This window comes from Macrosteles quadrilineatus, unplaced genomic scaffold (genome assembly GCF_028750875.1).
Source record: "Macrosteles quadrilineatus isolate MER2022 unplaced genomic scaffold, UCM_ALF_1.0 Scaffold_1__1_contigs__length_201487025, whole genome shotgun sequence".
NCBI classification, from domain to species: domain Eukaryota; kingdom Metazoa; phylum Arthropoda; class Insecta; order Hemiptera; family Cicadellidae; genus Macrosteles; species Macrosteles quadrilineatus.
The window spans coordinates 53,606,029-53,620,110 of record NW_026542594.1 but is presented as its reverse complement, the minus strand read 5'-3'; the positions used below and the strand labels follow the sequence as shown (position 1 = coordinate 53,620,110).

The following is a 14,082-nucleotide window of genomic DNA, read 5'->3' as shown; positions in this document are numbered from 1 at the left end:
GGCAATTGAAGGCACACAAATGTTTACTACACTACACAATTAATTTTGTATTTCGTCCCTACAAACAGGGCTTCTTTAGAAAACAGTTTAGGTCAGTCTTGCCAATACAACACTTTATTGTGTGATCCGATCACACACAACACATCACATCATATATTTCCAAATAACAATTTTATTTTATTTTATTTTATTTTAATTTTATCAGGTAACATGTTGCTGCTTAATAGCCTGTACTTGTAAGTTAAATAGATTAGTTCAAAGTAAATTGATATTTGTCGATACTTTGATAAATTTGTATATACCATGTTACAGTACTACTGTGAGCACTGCTGGGCCACCATCCATTCACGTCCTGGCCGAGAGTTTCACAAGCCACTAGTCAAGGAAGGCGCTGATCGACCTCGTGCTGTGCCCTTCCGTTGGTGTTAACCCAGGCGCACATTAGCGCAATTCTCTAGCCAATCCGTATATTAGCCTAGATTCTCTTGATTCGCTGTAAAACTTAGTCTAATTCTCCATTAACTGTTATCATTACATATTGACATTATGTAACTCTTCACCGTTCTTTAGATGTCTTGTGGCCCTTTCGCCACACTTTGTAAGTTTTGGTGAAATTCTCTTCAGGGTATTTTTGTAAATAGGCGTCGTTTATGGGATGTCTTAGCCGCAAAGCCTGACAGAAGTTTTTTTACCTCCACAAGTCCTGTTATTGTTTTTTGATTCTTTGTCGTATTAGATTAACAGGCCCTTCACATTTTTTGTAACGCCTTTTTGTGTAAATAGTTGTTTGTGTAAAAAGTAAGTTTTGATTATACTGAACCAAAAACTATACCGTGTAGTTTTACAGACTGCTTTGTGTTTTTTAATTGAAAAAATACATTACCTTGTAGGTAGTTAATTTTATTTTTGGGACTCATTTATGTATATATGAACGATTTTTTACTTTGCCACTGACCTCATATTCCGATCGGCATAACTACTTTTGATACGTTACTTAGGCTGGGGAGGAGGGTTGCCCCCATGGACCAGACCTGTGTTTGATTCCGATGCCCACCGACTCCCACTGTCCCTTATGTCATGTAAGGTGGGCACCGGTCGATCTCCTGATACCAAAGAGTTGGAGATTTCTAGTCAACCTAACCCTAGCTTACAAGCTGAGTAAGTGTCTTCTCTCCGTATGGGTACAAAGAGTCCTTTATTTTATATCTCCTAGTAAGCTGTAAGAATATTAATATATAAATAGTGACCCCTCACTATATTCGTCCCACTTTTTTACGATTTGTAAATGCTTTCTTTGGAACTCACCGCTAAGATAGGTGGGCTAGTCGATGCCATGGGCCGACCACATCGATAGTCAGATTTCCTTTTCTATTTTTAATAATAATTCCAGGATAGGATTAAAGCCTTACCGCTTGTTTTTAGATTTTTGATCCAGAATGAGAATTTTCATACCGGGTGTTGAGTGTTTCATACCAAGTGTTAACGTGTTTTTATGGATATTGGATTCCAATAATTGAATGATATAGTTAGATGTATGTTATTTTTTACTTTCTTAATAAAAGTAGTTGTTACGTTGTTGTTTTGTATTTACGAGCGATTGCGTTTGTTGTGTTTTTACGCTTGTAATGGACTGCTCTGAGCAGTTCACCTCGTGTTGCAAAGCAGCAAACTGGTTAGGCCTAAATAACGAATGTATCTTTTCTACGCGGAATTAACAAAACGTTTTACTGACACTTTTGTCTTATGTGATAGTTGTATTCAATACAAAATCTACTCGTGATTCATTTGTAGCCTTGGCTAAATTATTTTAAACATTTAGCTCTGTAATTGATAATTTTTTTAATCGAATAAGACTATAAAATTTGTATAGATATTCCAGTGTGACGATTCCACTCGTAATGTAATGTCTAGTGTAGTTTCTATGATGGCACTCATACCGTAGTATAGTGATCACACCTCTATACCCGTATCGATGTACCGACTGATAACAACATACAATAGTCAACAATACATGTCTCGTATTTGTGTCTCTTTGTTACCATTTTCTGTAGACTGCATCACACGCTTTTCTCAATTTGGATTTTAACAATAGACTCTCGGTAAATTGCCTGGAGCAATTAATCCGGTATCTACTTTTATTGAACTATATTTAATGTAGAACATTTTAGGGTATAAATTAGTATAAATAGGTTTTATGAGACAAGTAATTCTTTCTAAACAGATGTGTTCTTAATAGTTTTATAGTTTGTCTTACAATTGGTCTGAGGCCGGCATATATCTTGTGCTGTGTCATAGTTACCCTAGATTCGCATGAGTATCTTAACTAACAACTGGAGATATTTGTTAAAGTTGTACAGGACCAAAATATATTAACCGTCACTTGTCATTAATCGTAATCAAGAGAGGAGGATTGCATGGCGAACTAACTATTCACCAAGAAATACTTTTACTATATATTTGCTATGAGTCTTTTTATATCCACGTGTTTTTTAAAGTCTTGGTAAAAGTATTTCTTCTTCTCTACCACAATGCGATTGAAATTCAAAATACTAAATTAAGCACAGTTTATTGCACCTCCAATGGACATATTACTGTTAGCGTTTACTTAATTCTTCTTTTTTTGTTTAATTTTTCTAGTTTATTCGTAGTGCATAAACTTATTTTAACTGCAAATTCTGTAAAAGTATTCTGTTGTTATATATTATATATATGTCGTTTTATTTTTAACGTGTTACAAGATTTAATAGTTTATTTTAAATAATTTTATTTATTTGGTGTGTTTTGTTACTGATTTCTTATTTTGTAACCATTAGATATTATGTAATTGATCTCTAGAGATTTTAATTTTTATGATTGTACACTTACACTGACAATTTAGTGCCAGTTTTCAATGAAAACCAATTGCACAGACAAACTTGTTCCATTTGACTGAAACGTTTGTACATACAACATTGCAATTTGTTATACATAAATACAATAACCGTTTTCTAATTTCAATACTCAAGTTACCAGGATAACATTCACTTCAGTCTCCACGTTTCAATCGCATCAAGCCAAGTCGGTGTGAAAGTACAAATATTTGTGTGTTTGGCCGTGTCCCGCTGTTTTGCTTTGGTGTGCCGCTGTATATATACCGAGTAAATGTTACCACTATGTTATAAGTATCATGCACTATTGTAGTCGTAAGTTACCTAGTGTCAGTGTTGCACTATCGTAGTCAATTGTTATGGTTTGCTAGACGTTTTGTCTCAAGTCAAATCTTTATTTTTCTATAACTCCTAGCTTGTGAATTTTGTTTTTGTCAAAATAATATTAAAGTTTTTATAATATAGCACGATGCTATTAAATTCGGTTACCTTAAACTTTTTAGATCCTAATATATTTAAAATATTTTTTTAATATGTAAAGTGTTTTAAATTAATAGTTTTTTATAGACGATTACATTTGTATGTAGAAAAGTGCAATAGCTAAATAGGTTGGAAATCTATTAGCCATATCCTAGTCCCTTCTACGACCCATGTAGGCGGGGTGCACAGTGTATTTGTAAGACAAATATACAAGGTGTATCCCCAAAAAGCCTAACAAAAATATTATAGCAAACAATTTTATATTTGTTTAAAATGCTATGTATATGTATTGTTAAATATTGTGAGGCTGGGAACCAAAGCAAAACAGCCCTGATGTGCAAGCTAGGAAAGGATTAGTACTGGCTTTAATTAATTTTAATTAATACTGTTAGTTATAGTATTCTAGATAGGGGTTCATAATTTGTGTGCATTTTCAATCACTCCTATTTTTTATGAATTTTGTACATTTTCTAATTTTTGTACGATAAAAACGTCGTCAGTCGGCTCCACTGTTGCCTCTCGACTGTCGGCAATGCTTTGTAACCAAAATTCTCCCTAGTTTTTGTTGAATATCAAACTTTTTATGTTTATAAAATAATTATTAAAATGTAAACTGTGTTTATTTGATAAATATTGCTGTTAATTCTTCATACTTGTGGGTTTCATTCATCCTCTCACCTTTACTGTAATATGTTCAATTGATAACACATGTAATTTAATGTTGATAACTTTGTTCAAACTACAAACAGAAGAGGAACCTCCAATACAGAACTTGCCAGAATGATTACAGTAGAACTCCCAACTCTTAACTATCTGAATTGCTTACAGAAGGAATTTTAAAAACTAAAACCCAAATTGTAAGAATTATCATTAAAGAAGGCAGAGGCCGTGATCGCGGCAAAAACCAAAACCTATCCCGCGATTGCAACTTAATTTTTAACATCTTTTGCCGTCTCTTGTGGTTACGGAAATTCATAACCGCCCTCTGCGATTTTGGCTGAAGCATGAATATTTTAATCGTAAAATCTTTCTCAAACACATTCTACAGTCCTAGTTAGTAAAACCTCAGCTCGACTCTGCCTTTTTTTTATGTCAAATACCCTGGATTTCTGTACAAATCCAACCATCTGATTGTTGTACATTCTCAATTGATTCAGGTAATTGGAGTTCTACTAAGCCTATACATTTAATACAATATACTGTTAATATTTTTCCTTGAATAAAATTAGATCAACATAATGAATAATTCTAAAATATATTTATTTATTTAGAATTGATCTAACATACAAAAGTTACAAATTACAGTTAAGTTGCAAAAGGTTCTTAACTCCTTAAAATTTAATCAATTTCAGGCCTCCAAGTCGTCCTACTTTTCCTACTTTTTACACATTTGTCCTACTTTCCTACTTTTTTATAAAAGTTATGTCGATTTTGCGATATTTTATTATTATTACACTTATTATTAATGTTTACTTATCAATATTTCCCAATGAGAAGTTTTTTCCTAAAAAATATGACTGACTGAGATATATTTTTTTATAAAACAATCTGTTAAATGATTTTAAATTTTAATTTATAAGTTCCAGTACTGGTAGTATCTGTATGGTTAATCTTATCAACATTGTTATTGGGTGAAAACATTTTTTTTTCAAAGACATGGCAATACTATTGTGATAGAAAATAAAAATTGTGATTATTATCAGTGCTTACTATTCTGACATGTCTTTTAGATTCCCCAATGAAGTAAACTGAGGGGAAATCAATGCTCCTGGGGAGCCCTGGGATACTAGTTCAAAAGTAGTTAACTTAGCACTTATCGGTCCAGTGTTTCCCTGATTAGCCTAAACATGATTTTTTGACATAACTGTATTCAAATTAAATTAAGGCTTAAGATCAAGTTTAAATTTCCAAGTCTCACTGGCTCAAATAGTTTTTACTCATTACAATTCAAACATTCCTACTACTTTTAAGATAGCTCTAATCTAACTAATTCAAAATACTTTTTTGAACATATTTTTAGAATTTTATAGTATAGATAGGCCTATAGGCTAGTTCCGTACTTTATAGGCCTACTTAAATAACTATTCATGCTTCTATTTTCCACCCAAAAAAATTCATTTTACTTTTATATTAATTTTAAATAACTATTCATGCTTCTATTTTCCACCCGAAAAAATTCATTTTACTTTTATATTAATTTTAGTTCTGAAATATTAAATAACTAGAGAACCCGTGCGGCTCATTGAGCCGCATAGTATGAAACATAACGCCGAGGAAAACTTTATGCTTAAATTCGAGTAATTCTAGTTACATCTTAGAGTTGTTTAATCACTTGTTAGAAACTAATTTTAAATATCTCTATTTGTATCGTCAAGGTTCCCCTACATTATTTCTGCTCTCAGTTTTAACTGATAACTTCTAATAAAAGCTAAATGATCTGCTTCAATTCGAGCTAACATGTTGCAACAAAGTTTTTCCAGCATTGAGAACTTGAATTTTCCTAGCATGTTGCCTAGACATCCCCTAATCAAACGAATTTTCTCCGAAGAGAATCCTGAAAAATGGAGTGATATCAACCATTTAATGTGCTCCATTTTTTACCCATAAACTCTGGGTTATCAACTGGAAAGCCATAATCTGCTTTGAATAAGCTAAAGCAGCAAAACCGTTGATAGTTTGTTAACGTATTTTAACGTGTTGTGTGTTAGTCATAGTATATGACCCGCATCAGAACGTTCTCACGTTGTTCAGTGGGGTTTCTCTTAAGAGGCTACCTGTCCCAAAGTTTTGATAGTATGGATTCATTTGTCGAAATAGGTTGGATAACTATTGTAGCTATAAGATTTGGATAGCAATTTTCATTATCTCTTTTTGAACAGCGTATATTATTTGCCTCTCCTGAATTATAAAAATAAACTTGACTGTACCTACTCAATCGTTGAATACATAAACACTAATTCCTTCACTTATGTCTAATATTGCCACTAAAATTCAGTCAAAAACTTTGTATAAGTTTGTCCGAGGAACTGGCAACATAACCTAGAAGTAAACAATCCATTTGTGTTTTCCTCAATAAAGTAGAGCTAGTAATACAAAAGTTTACAATAAAAACATAAGGTCCGCCAAGATTTGGTATAATCTTACTACTTGAACTTATCATAGTCAAGGTATTATTATTGTTTGTACTAAATTGTTTGAGTACTCTCAGTTTCAGAAGTGAACATTTCTCACGTTCATTAATTTGATCTGACATTAAGCAAGTTTATTTTACCATCGTGACAACACTATGTGCTTCGTATATTTTTTCACTTCCAAAGTAAGTTGCATAGCAGAACTGGCAAATATTATTCATCTCACCAAGTGAATGTGTATATGGATGTGTATCTGTTAGACCAGGCCTCTCTTTCTCTACTACGCATAAGATACCTTATTATTAATTGTCTCCTCCACCCTTTTTCAATATTTCTTCTTTGAACTTCAGGCATTTTCCGTTCTTCCAACAAAACTGATTAACTGTTTAACTTGGTCTTAACCTACTATGTTTAAACAGCAATATTTAGGCTACTCCCAAAAAGCTAATGAGTTTCTTTTTATAAACAGCTGTTTTTGTTTTTAAATTTGTTCTATGTATTTCTTATGGGGAAAACCCGACCTTTGAGAGGGTCTCGCGCCCTTAAGAGTAGACATTTTAAAGTTCTAAAACCTTATTGCAAAACTACATATTGAGACGAATCTTTTGACACCTTGAACGTTGAAATTGGTCCACAAATAAGGGAGGAGTTGCGTTAACAAAATACGGCTTCACGTATTATATATATAGATATAGATTATTAATTGTCTCCTCCACCCATTTTCAATATTTCTTCTTTGAACTTCAGGCATTTTCCGTTCTTCCAACAAAACTGATTAACTGTTTAACTTGGTCTTAACCTACTATGTTTAAACAGCAATATTTAGGCTACTCCCAAAAAGCTAATGAGTTTCTTTTTATAAACAGCTGTTTTTGTTTTTAAATTTGTTCTATGTATTTCTTATGGGGAAAACCCGACCTTTGAGAGGGTCTCGCGCCCTTAAGAGTAGACATTTTAAAGTTCTAAAACCTTATTGCAAAACTACATATTGAGACGAATCTTTTGACACCTTGAACGTTGAAATTGGTCCACAAATAAGGGAGGAGTTGCGTTAACAAAATACGGCTTCACGTATTATATATATAGATATAGATTATTAATTGTCTCCTCCACCCATTTTCAATATTTCTTCTTTGAACTTCAGGCATTTTCCGTTCTTCCAACAAAACTGATTAACTGTTTAACTTGGTCTTAACCTACTATGTTTAAACAGCAATATTTAGGCTACTCCCAAAAAGCTAATGAGTTTCTTTTTATAAACAGCTGTTTTTGTTTTTAAATTTGTTCTATGTATTTCTTATGGGGAAAACCCGACCTTTGAGAGGGTCTCGCGCCCTTAAGAGTAGACATTTTAAAGTTCTAAAACCTTATTGCAAAACTACATATTGAGACGAATCTTTTGACACCTTGAACGTTGAAATTGGTCCACAAATAAGGGAGGAGTTGCGTTAACAAAATACGGCTTCACGTATTATATATATAGATATAGATTATTAATTGTCTCCTCCACCCATTTTCAATATTTCTTCTTTGAACTTCAGGCATTTTCCGTTCTTCCAACAAAACTGATTAACTGTTTAACTTGGTCTTAACCTACTATGTTTAAACAGCAATATTTAGGCTACTCCCAAAAAGCTAATGAGTTTCTTTTTATAAACAGCTGTTTTTGTTTTTAAATTTGTTCTATGTATTTCTTATGGGGAAAACCCGACCTTTGAGAGGGTCTCGCGCCCTTAAGAGTAGACATTTTAAAGTTCTAAAACCTTATTGCAAAACTACATATTGAGACGAATCTTTTGACACCTTGAACGTTGAAATTGGTCCACAAATAAGGGAGGAGTTGCGTTAACAAAATACGGCTTCACGTATTATATATATATATATATAGATATAGATTATTAATTGTCTCCTCCACCCATTTTCAATATTTCTTCTTTGAACTTCAGGCATTTTCCGTTCTTCCAACAAAACTGATTAACTGTTTAACTTGGTCTTAACCTACTATGTTTAAACAGCAATATTTAGGCTACTCCCAAAAAGCTAATGAGTTTCTTTTTATAAACAGCTGTTTTTGTTTTTAAATTTGTTCTATGTATTTCTTATGGGGAAAACCCGACCTTTGAGAGGGTCTCGCGCCCTTAAGAGTAGACATTTTAAAGTTCTAAAACCTTATTGCAAAACTACATATTGAGACGAATCTTTTGACACCTTGAACGTTGAAATTGGTCCACAAATAAGGGAGGAGTTGCGTTAACAAAATACGGCTTCACGTATTATATATATAGATATAGATTATTAATTGTCTCCTCCACCCATTTTCAATATTTCTTCTTTGAACTTCAGGCATTTTCCGTTCTTCCAACAAAACTGATTAACTGTTTAACTTGGTCTTAACCTACTATGTTTAAACAGCAATATTTAGGCTACTCCCAAAAAGCTAATGAGTTTCTTTTTATAAACAGCTGTTTTTGTTTTTAAATTTGTTCTATGTATTTCTTATGGGGAAAACCCGACCTTTGAGAGGGTCTCGCGCCCTTAAGAGTAGACATTTTAAAGTTCTAAAACCTTATTGCAAAACTACATATTGAGACGAATCTTTTGACACCTTGAACGTTGAAATTGGTCCACAAATAAGGGAGGAGTTGCGTTAACAAAATACGGCTTCACGTATTATATATATATATATAGATATAGATTATTAATTGTCTCCTCCACCCATTTTCAATATTTCTTCTTTGAACTTCAGGCATTTTCCGTTCTTCCAACAAAACTGATTAACTGTTTAACTTGGTCTTAACCTACTATGTTTAAACAGCAATATTTAGGCTACTCCCAAAAAGCTAATGAGTTTCTTTTTATAAACAGCTGTTTTTGTTTTTAAATTTGTTCTATGTATTTCTTATGGGGAAAACCCGACCTTTGAGAGGGTCTCGCGCCCTTAAGAGTAGACATTTTAAAGTTCTAAAACCTTATTGCAAAACTACATATTGAGACGAATCTTTTGACACCTTGAACGTTGAAATTGGTCCACAAATAAGGGAGGAGTTGCGTTAACAAAATACGGCTTCACGTATTATATATATAGATATAGATTATTAATTGTCTCCTCCACCCATTTTCAATATTTCTTCTTTGAACTTCAGGCATTTTCCGTTCTTCCAACAAAACTGATTAACTGTTTAACTTGGTCTTAACCTACTATGTTTAAACAGCAATATTTAGGCTACTCCCAAAAAGCTAATGAGTTTCTTTTTATAAACAGCTGTTTTTGTTTTTAAATTTGTTCTATGTATTTCTTATGGGGAAAACCCGACCTTTGAGAGGGTCTCGCGCCCTTAAGAGTAGACATTTTAAAGTTCTAAAACCTTATTGCAAAACTACATATTGAGACGAATCTTTTGACACCTTGAACGTTGAAATTGGTCCACAAATAAGGGAGGAGTTGCGTTAACAAAATACGGCTTCACGTATTATATATATAGATATAGATTATTAATTGTCTCCTCCACCCATTTTCAATATTTCTTCTTTGAACTTCAGGCATTTTCCGTTCTTCCAACAAAACTGATTAACTGTTTAACTTGGTCTTAACCTACTATGTTTAAACAGCAATATTTAGGCTACTCCCAAAAAGCTAATGAGTTTCTTTTTATAAACAGCTGTTTTTGTTTTTAAATTTGTTCTATGTATTTCTTATGGGGAAAACCCGACCTTTGAGAGGGTCTCGCGCCCTTAAGAGTAGACATTTTAAAGTTCTAAAACCTTATTGCAAAACTACATATTGAGACGAATCTTTTGACACCTTGAACGTTGAAATTGGTCCACAAATAAGGGAGGAGTTGCGTTAACAAAATACGGCTTCACGTATTATATATATATATATATAGATATAGATTATTAATTGTCTCCTCCACCCATTTTCAATATTTCTTCTTTGAACTTCAGGCATTTTCCGTTCTTCCAACAAAACTGATTAACTGTTTAACTTGGTCTTAACCTACTATGTTTAAACAGCAATATTTAGGCTACTCCCAAAAAGCTAATGAGTTTCTTTTTATAAACAGCTGTTTTTGTTTTTAAATTTGTTCTATGTATTTCTTATGGGGAAAACCCGACCTTTGAGAGGGTCTCGCGCCCTTAAGAGTAGACATTTTAAAGTTCTAAAACCTTATTGCAAAACTACATATTGAGACGAATCTTTTGACACCTTGAACGTTGAAATTGGTCCACAAATAAGGGAGGAGTTGCGTTAACAAAATACGGCTTCACGTATTATATATATAGATATAGATTATTAATTGTCTCCTCCACCCATTTTCAATATTTCTTCTTTGAACTTCAGGCATTTTCCGTTCTTCCAACAAAACTGATTAACTGTTTAACTTGGTCTTAACCTACTATGTTTAAACAGCAATATTTAGGCTACTCCCAAAAAGCTAATGAGTTTCTTTTTATAAACAGCTGTTTTTGTTTTTAAATTTGTTCTATGTATTTCTTATGGGGAAAACCCGACCTTTGAGAGGGTCTCGCGCCCTTAAGAGTAGACATTTTAAAGTTCTAAAACCTTATTGCAAAACTACATATTGAGACGAATCTTTTGACACCTTGAACGTTGAAATTGGTCCACAAATAAGGGAGGAGTTGCGTTAACAAAATACGGCTTCACGTATTATATATATAGATATAGATTATTAATTGTCTCCTCCACCCATTTTCAATATTTCTTCTTTGAACTTCAGGCATTTTCCGTTCTTCCAACAAAACTGATTAACTGTTTAACTTGGTCTTAACCTACTATGTTTAAACAGCAATATTTAGGCTACTCCCAAAAAGCTAATGAGTTTCTTTTTATAAACAGCTGTTTTTGTTTTTAAATTTGTTCTATGTATTTCTTATGGGGAAAACCCGACCTTTGAGAGGGTCTCGCGCCCTTAAGAGTAGACATTTTAAAGTTCTAAAACCTTATTGCAAAACTACATATTGAGACGAATCTTTTGACACCTTGAACGTTGAAATTGGTCCACAAATAAGGGAGGAGTTGCGTTAACAAAATACGGCTTCACGTATTATATATATAGATATAGATTATTAATTGTCTCCTCCACCCATTTTCAATATTTCTTCTTTGAACTTCAGGCATTTTCCGTTCTTCCAACAAAACTGATTAACTGTTTAACTTGGTCTTAACCTACTATGTTTAAACAGCAATATTTAGGCTACTCCCAAAAAGCTAATGAGTTTCTTTTTATAAACAGCTGTTTTTGTTTTTAAATTTGTTCTATGTATTTCTTATGGGGAAAAGCCGACCTTTGAGAGGGTCTCGCGCCCTTAAGAGTAGACATTTTAAAGTTCTAAAACCTTATTGCAAAACTACATATTGAGACGAATCTTTTGACACCTTGAACGTTGAAATTGGTCCACAAATAAGGGAGGAGTTGCGTTAACAAAATACGGCTTCACGTATTATATATATAGATATAAAAAAAGAACAAATTTCTTGTTTACAGCACCATTTTAAACACAAATTAGGGCTGGGCTGGTTGGTAACGTTAGGGAAACATATTTATTTTTATCCTTTATTTAATGCTGCTTGTCCTAAATATTTTTTCGTGATGACTGTAGATAATGACACCTTAACATTTTAATTTCTCTTGTGCGTTACTTCTGAACATTTGGTGTACAATCTCAGCTAAAACTTTATCCGGCCTTTTAGTTGAAGATTTTTTAAATAAAAATAATTAATTATTAATATTAATTTTAAAATTTATATATAGAATTATTTTAGTTATGTTTCCAAATTGTCTGGACATATTTTGTGGACTTCTTTCTTGGGCTAAAGCCGGGTTTTCCTAGGCGCGGAAGCGGAGAGCGGAGAGAGGAACGCAGAGAGCGGACTCCACTTGTTTTAGGTAATTTAATGTTTCTGTTTTCCCAGAAGCGGAGTGGAACACCATGTTAATTTCTTTTCCGCTCTCCGCGTTCCTCTCTCCGCTCTCCGCTTCTGCGCCTATTAAAACCCAGCTTAAGACAAACATAAAATTCCATATAAGTATGGGTCTAAAATGCCTAGATTTTAATTTGTCGGTCTGTTTGTGATTTTTAAGAATTATTTTATATCTTGGGAATTTTTCAAGATAGAACTTTTAAAATGGATATAAATGTGTATTTTAGAATGTGATAAGAGCTTGCAAAGTTTTGATCCAATATCTCAAGCCGTTTCAATATGGCAGCCATTTAAAATATTTAATGCCAAATTTAATTTGAAACCGTAAATATTTAGAATATAGTTTCCTGGATCAAAAAGATAGAGAATTCAAATACAAATCAAATGAGACCTTGTTTTTTAAAATCTGATGACAATCAACCAAATCAGTTTTTTTCTAAATTTGTTTACGCAATTTAATAGGACTACCCATACCACAGAAAACATATTACTATAACCCAGAATGCCAACCGCGTGGTAAAAAGCATTAAGTGTTTTGAGAGAGCTTTGCCTGTCAATCGTAGGCAGCGCCACCAGCGTTGCCATGCACTCAGCATAGCAACGCTGGTGGCGCTGCCTACGTTTGACAGGCAAAGCTCTCTCAAAACACTTAATGCTTTTTACCACGCGGTTGGCATTCTGGGTTATAGTAGTATGTTTTCTGTGCCCATACTGATCTGAAAAATAACAAATAAGAATACAGTATGGTAGTGCTATTAAATTGCGTAACGGAATGTTGAAAAAAAAACTTATTTATGGTTGTTTGTCATCCGATTTTACAAACAAGGTCTCATTTGATTTGGATTTGAATTCTCTATCTTTTTGATCCTGGAAACCATTTTCTAAATATTTACGGTTTTCATGAAATTTGGCATTAAAGATTTTAAATGGCTGCCATATTGAAACGGCTTGAGATATTGGATCGAAACTTTTCAAGCTCTTTTCACCTTCTAAAATACACATTTATAACCATTTTATAAGTTCTATCTTGAAAAATGCCCAAGATATAAAATAATTTTTAAATGTCACAAACAGACCGACCAATAAAAATTTAGGCATTTTAGACCCATGCATACTTATATGGAATGTTATGTTTGTCTTAGCCCCAGAAACAAGTCCACAAAATATGTCCAGACAATTTGGAAACACCCTGTATATTTATATACACTATTCTATTTGATAAACTATTGTGTATGCTAGTATTATTTGGTTTTTAATATATATTGTATCAGCAAAAAAGTTCGATTTGTATGTAAAATTAAGTCCTACTTTTCAGTAAAAAGTCCTACTTTTTGCTGAAAAAGTCCTACTTTTCCTACTTTTTTGAGGTCAAAAACCACTTGGGGGCCTGCAATTTCATTTTAACCACATTTTTTAAGACTTAAGAGTAGGAAGGGTGTGCGAAGCCGTGAGAATTTTTTATTGGATTCAAAGAACATATTCAAATCGAAGCAACACTCATACTACTTGTCAATAGAGTAGTAACAAAGATCAAATTTTTGTGTTCTGCAAATTTAATTTTTTTTTATGTGGTATTTGAAATGTATGTAGGCTACCTAACCTATACCCTACATATGACATATTCATATATGACCTTTAGGTGAAAATTATTTTTTCACTC

The 14,082-nt window shown here is 32.9% G+C and overlaps 1 protein-coding gene across 2 annotated transcripts in view; it reads left to right on the top strand.

The window, feature by feature from the left end:
• The window catches only part of LOC128983094 (translational regulator orb2), a 734,652-nt gene extending 730,653 nt beyond the window's left edge, over nucleotides 1-3,999 (top strand). For both annotated transcript variants that reach the window (XM_054402252.1, XM_054402253.1), the window contains one exon: nucleotides 313-3,999. In XM_054402252.1, the coding sequence (XP_054258227.1) occupies nucleotides 313-429 (117 nt within the window). In that variant the 3' untranslated portion in view covers nucleotides 430-3,999. The remainder of the gene's footprint in view (nucleotides 1-312) is intronic.
• The last annotated feature ends 10,083 nt before the right edge of the window (nucleotides 4,000-14,082 follow it).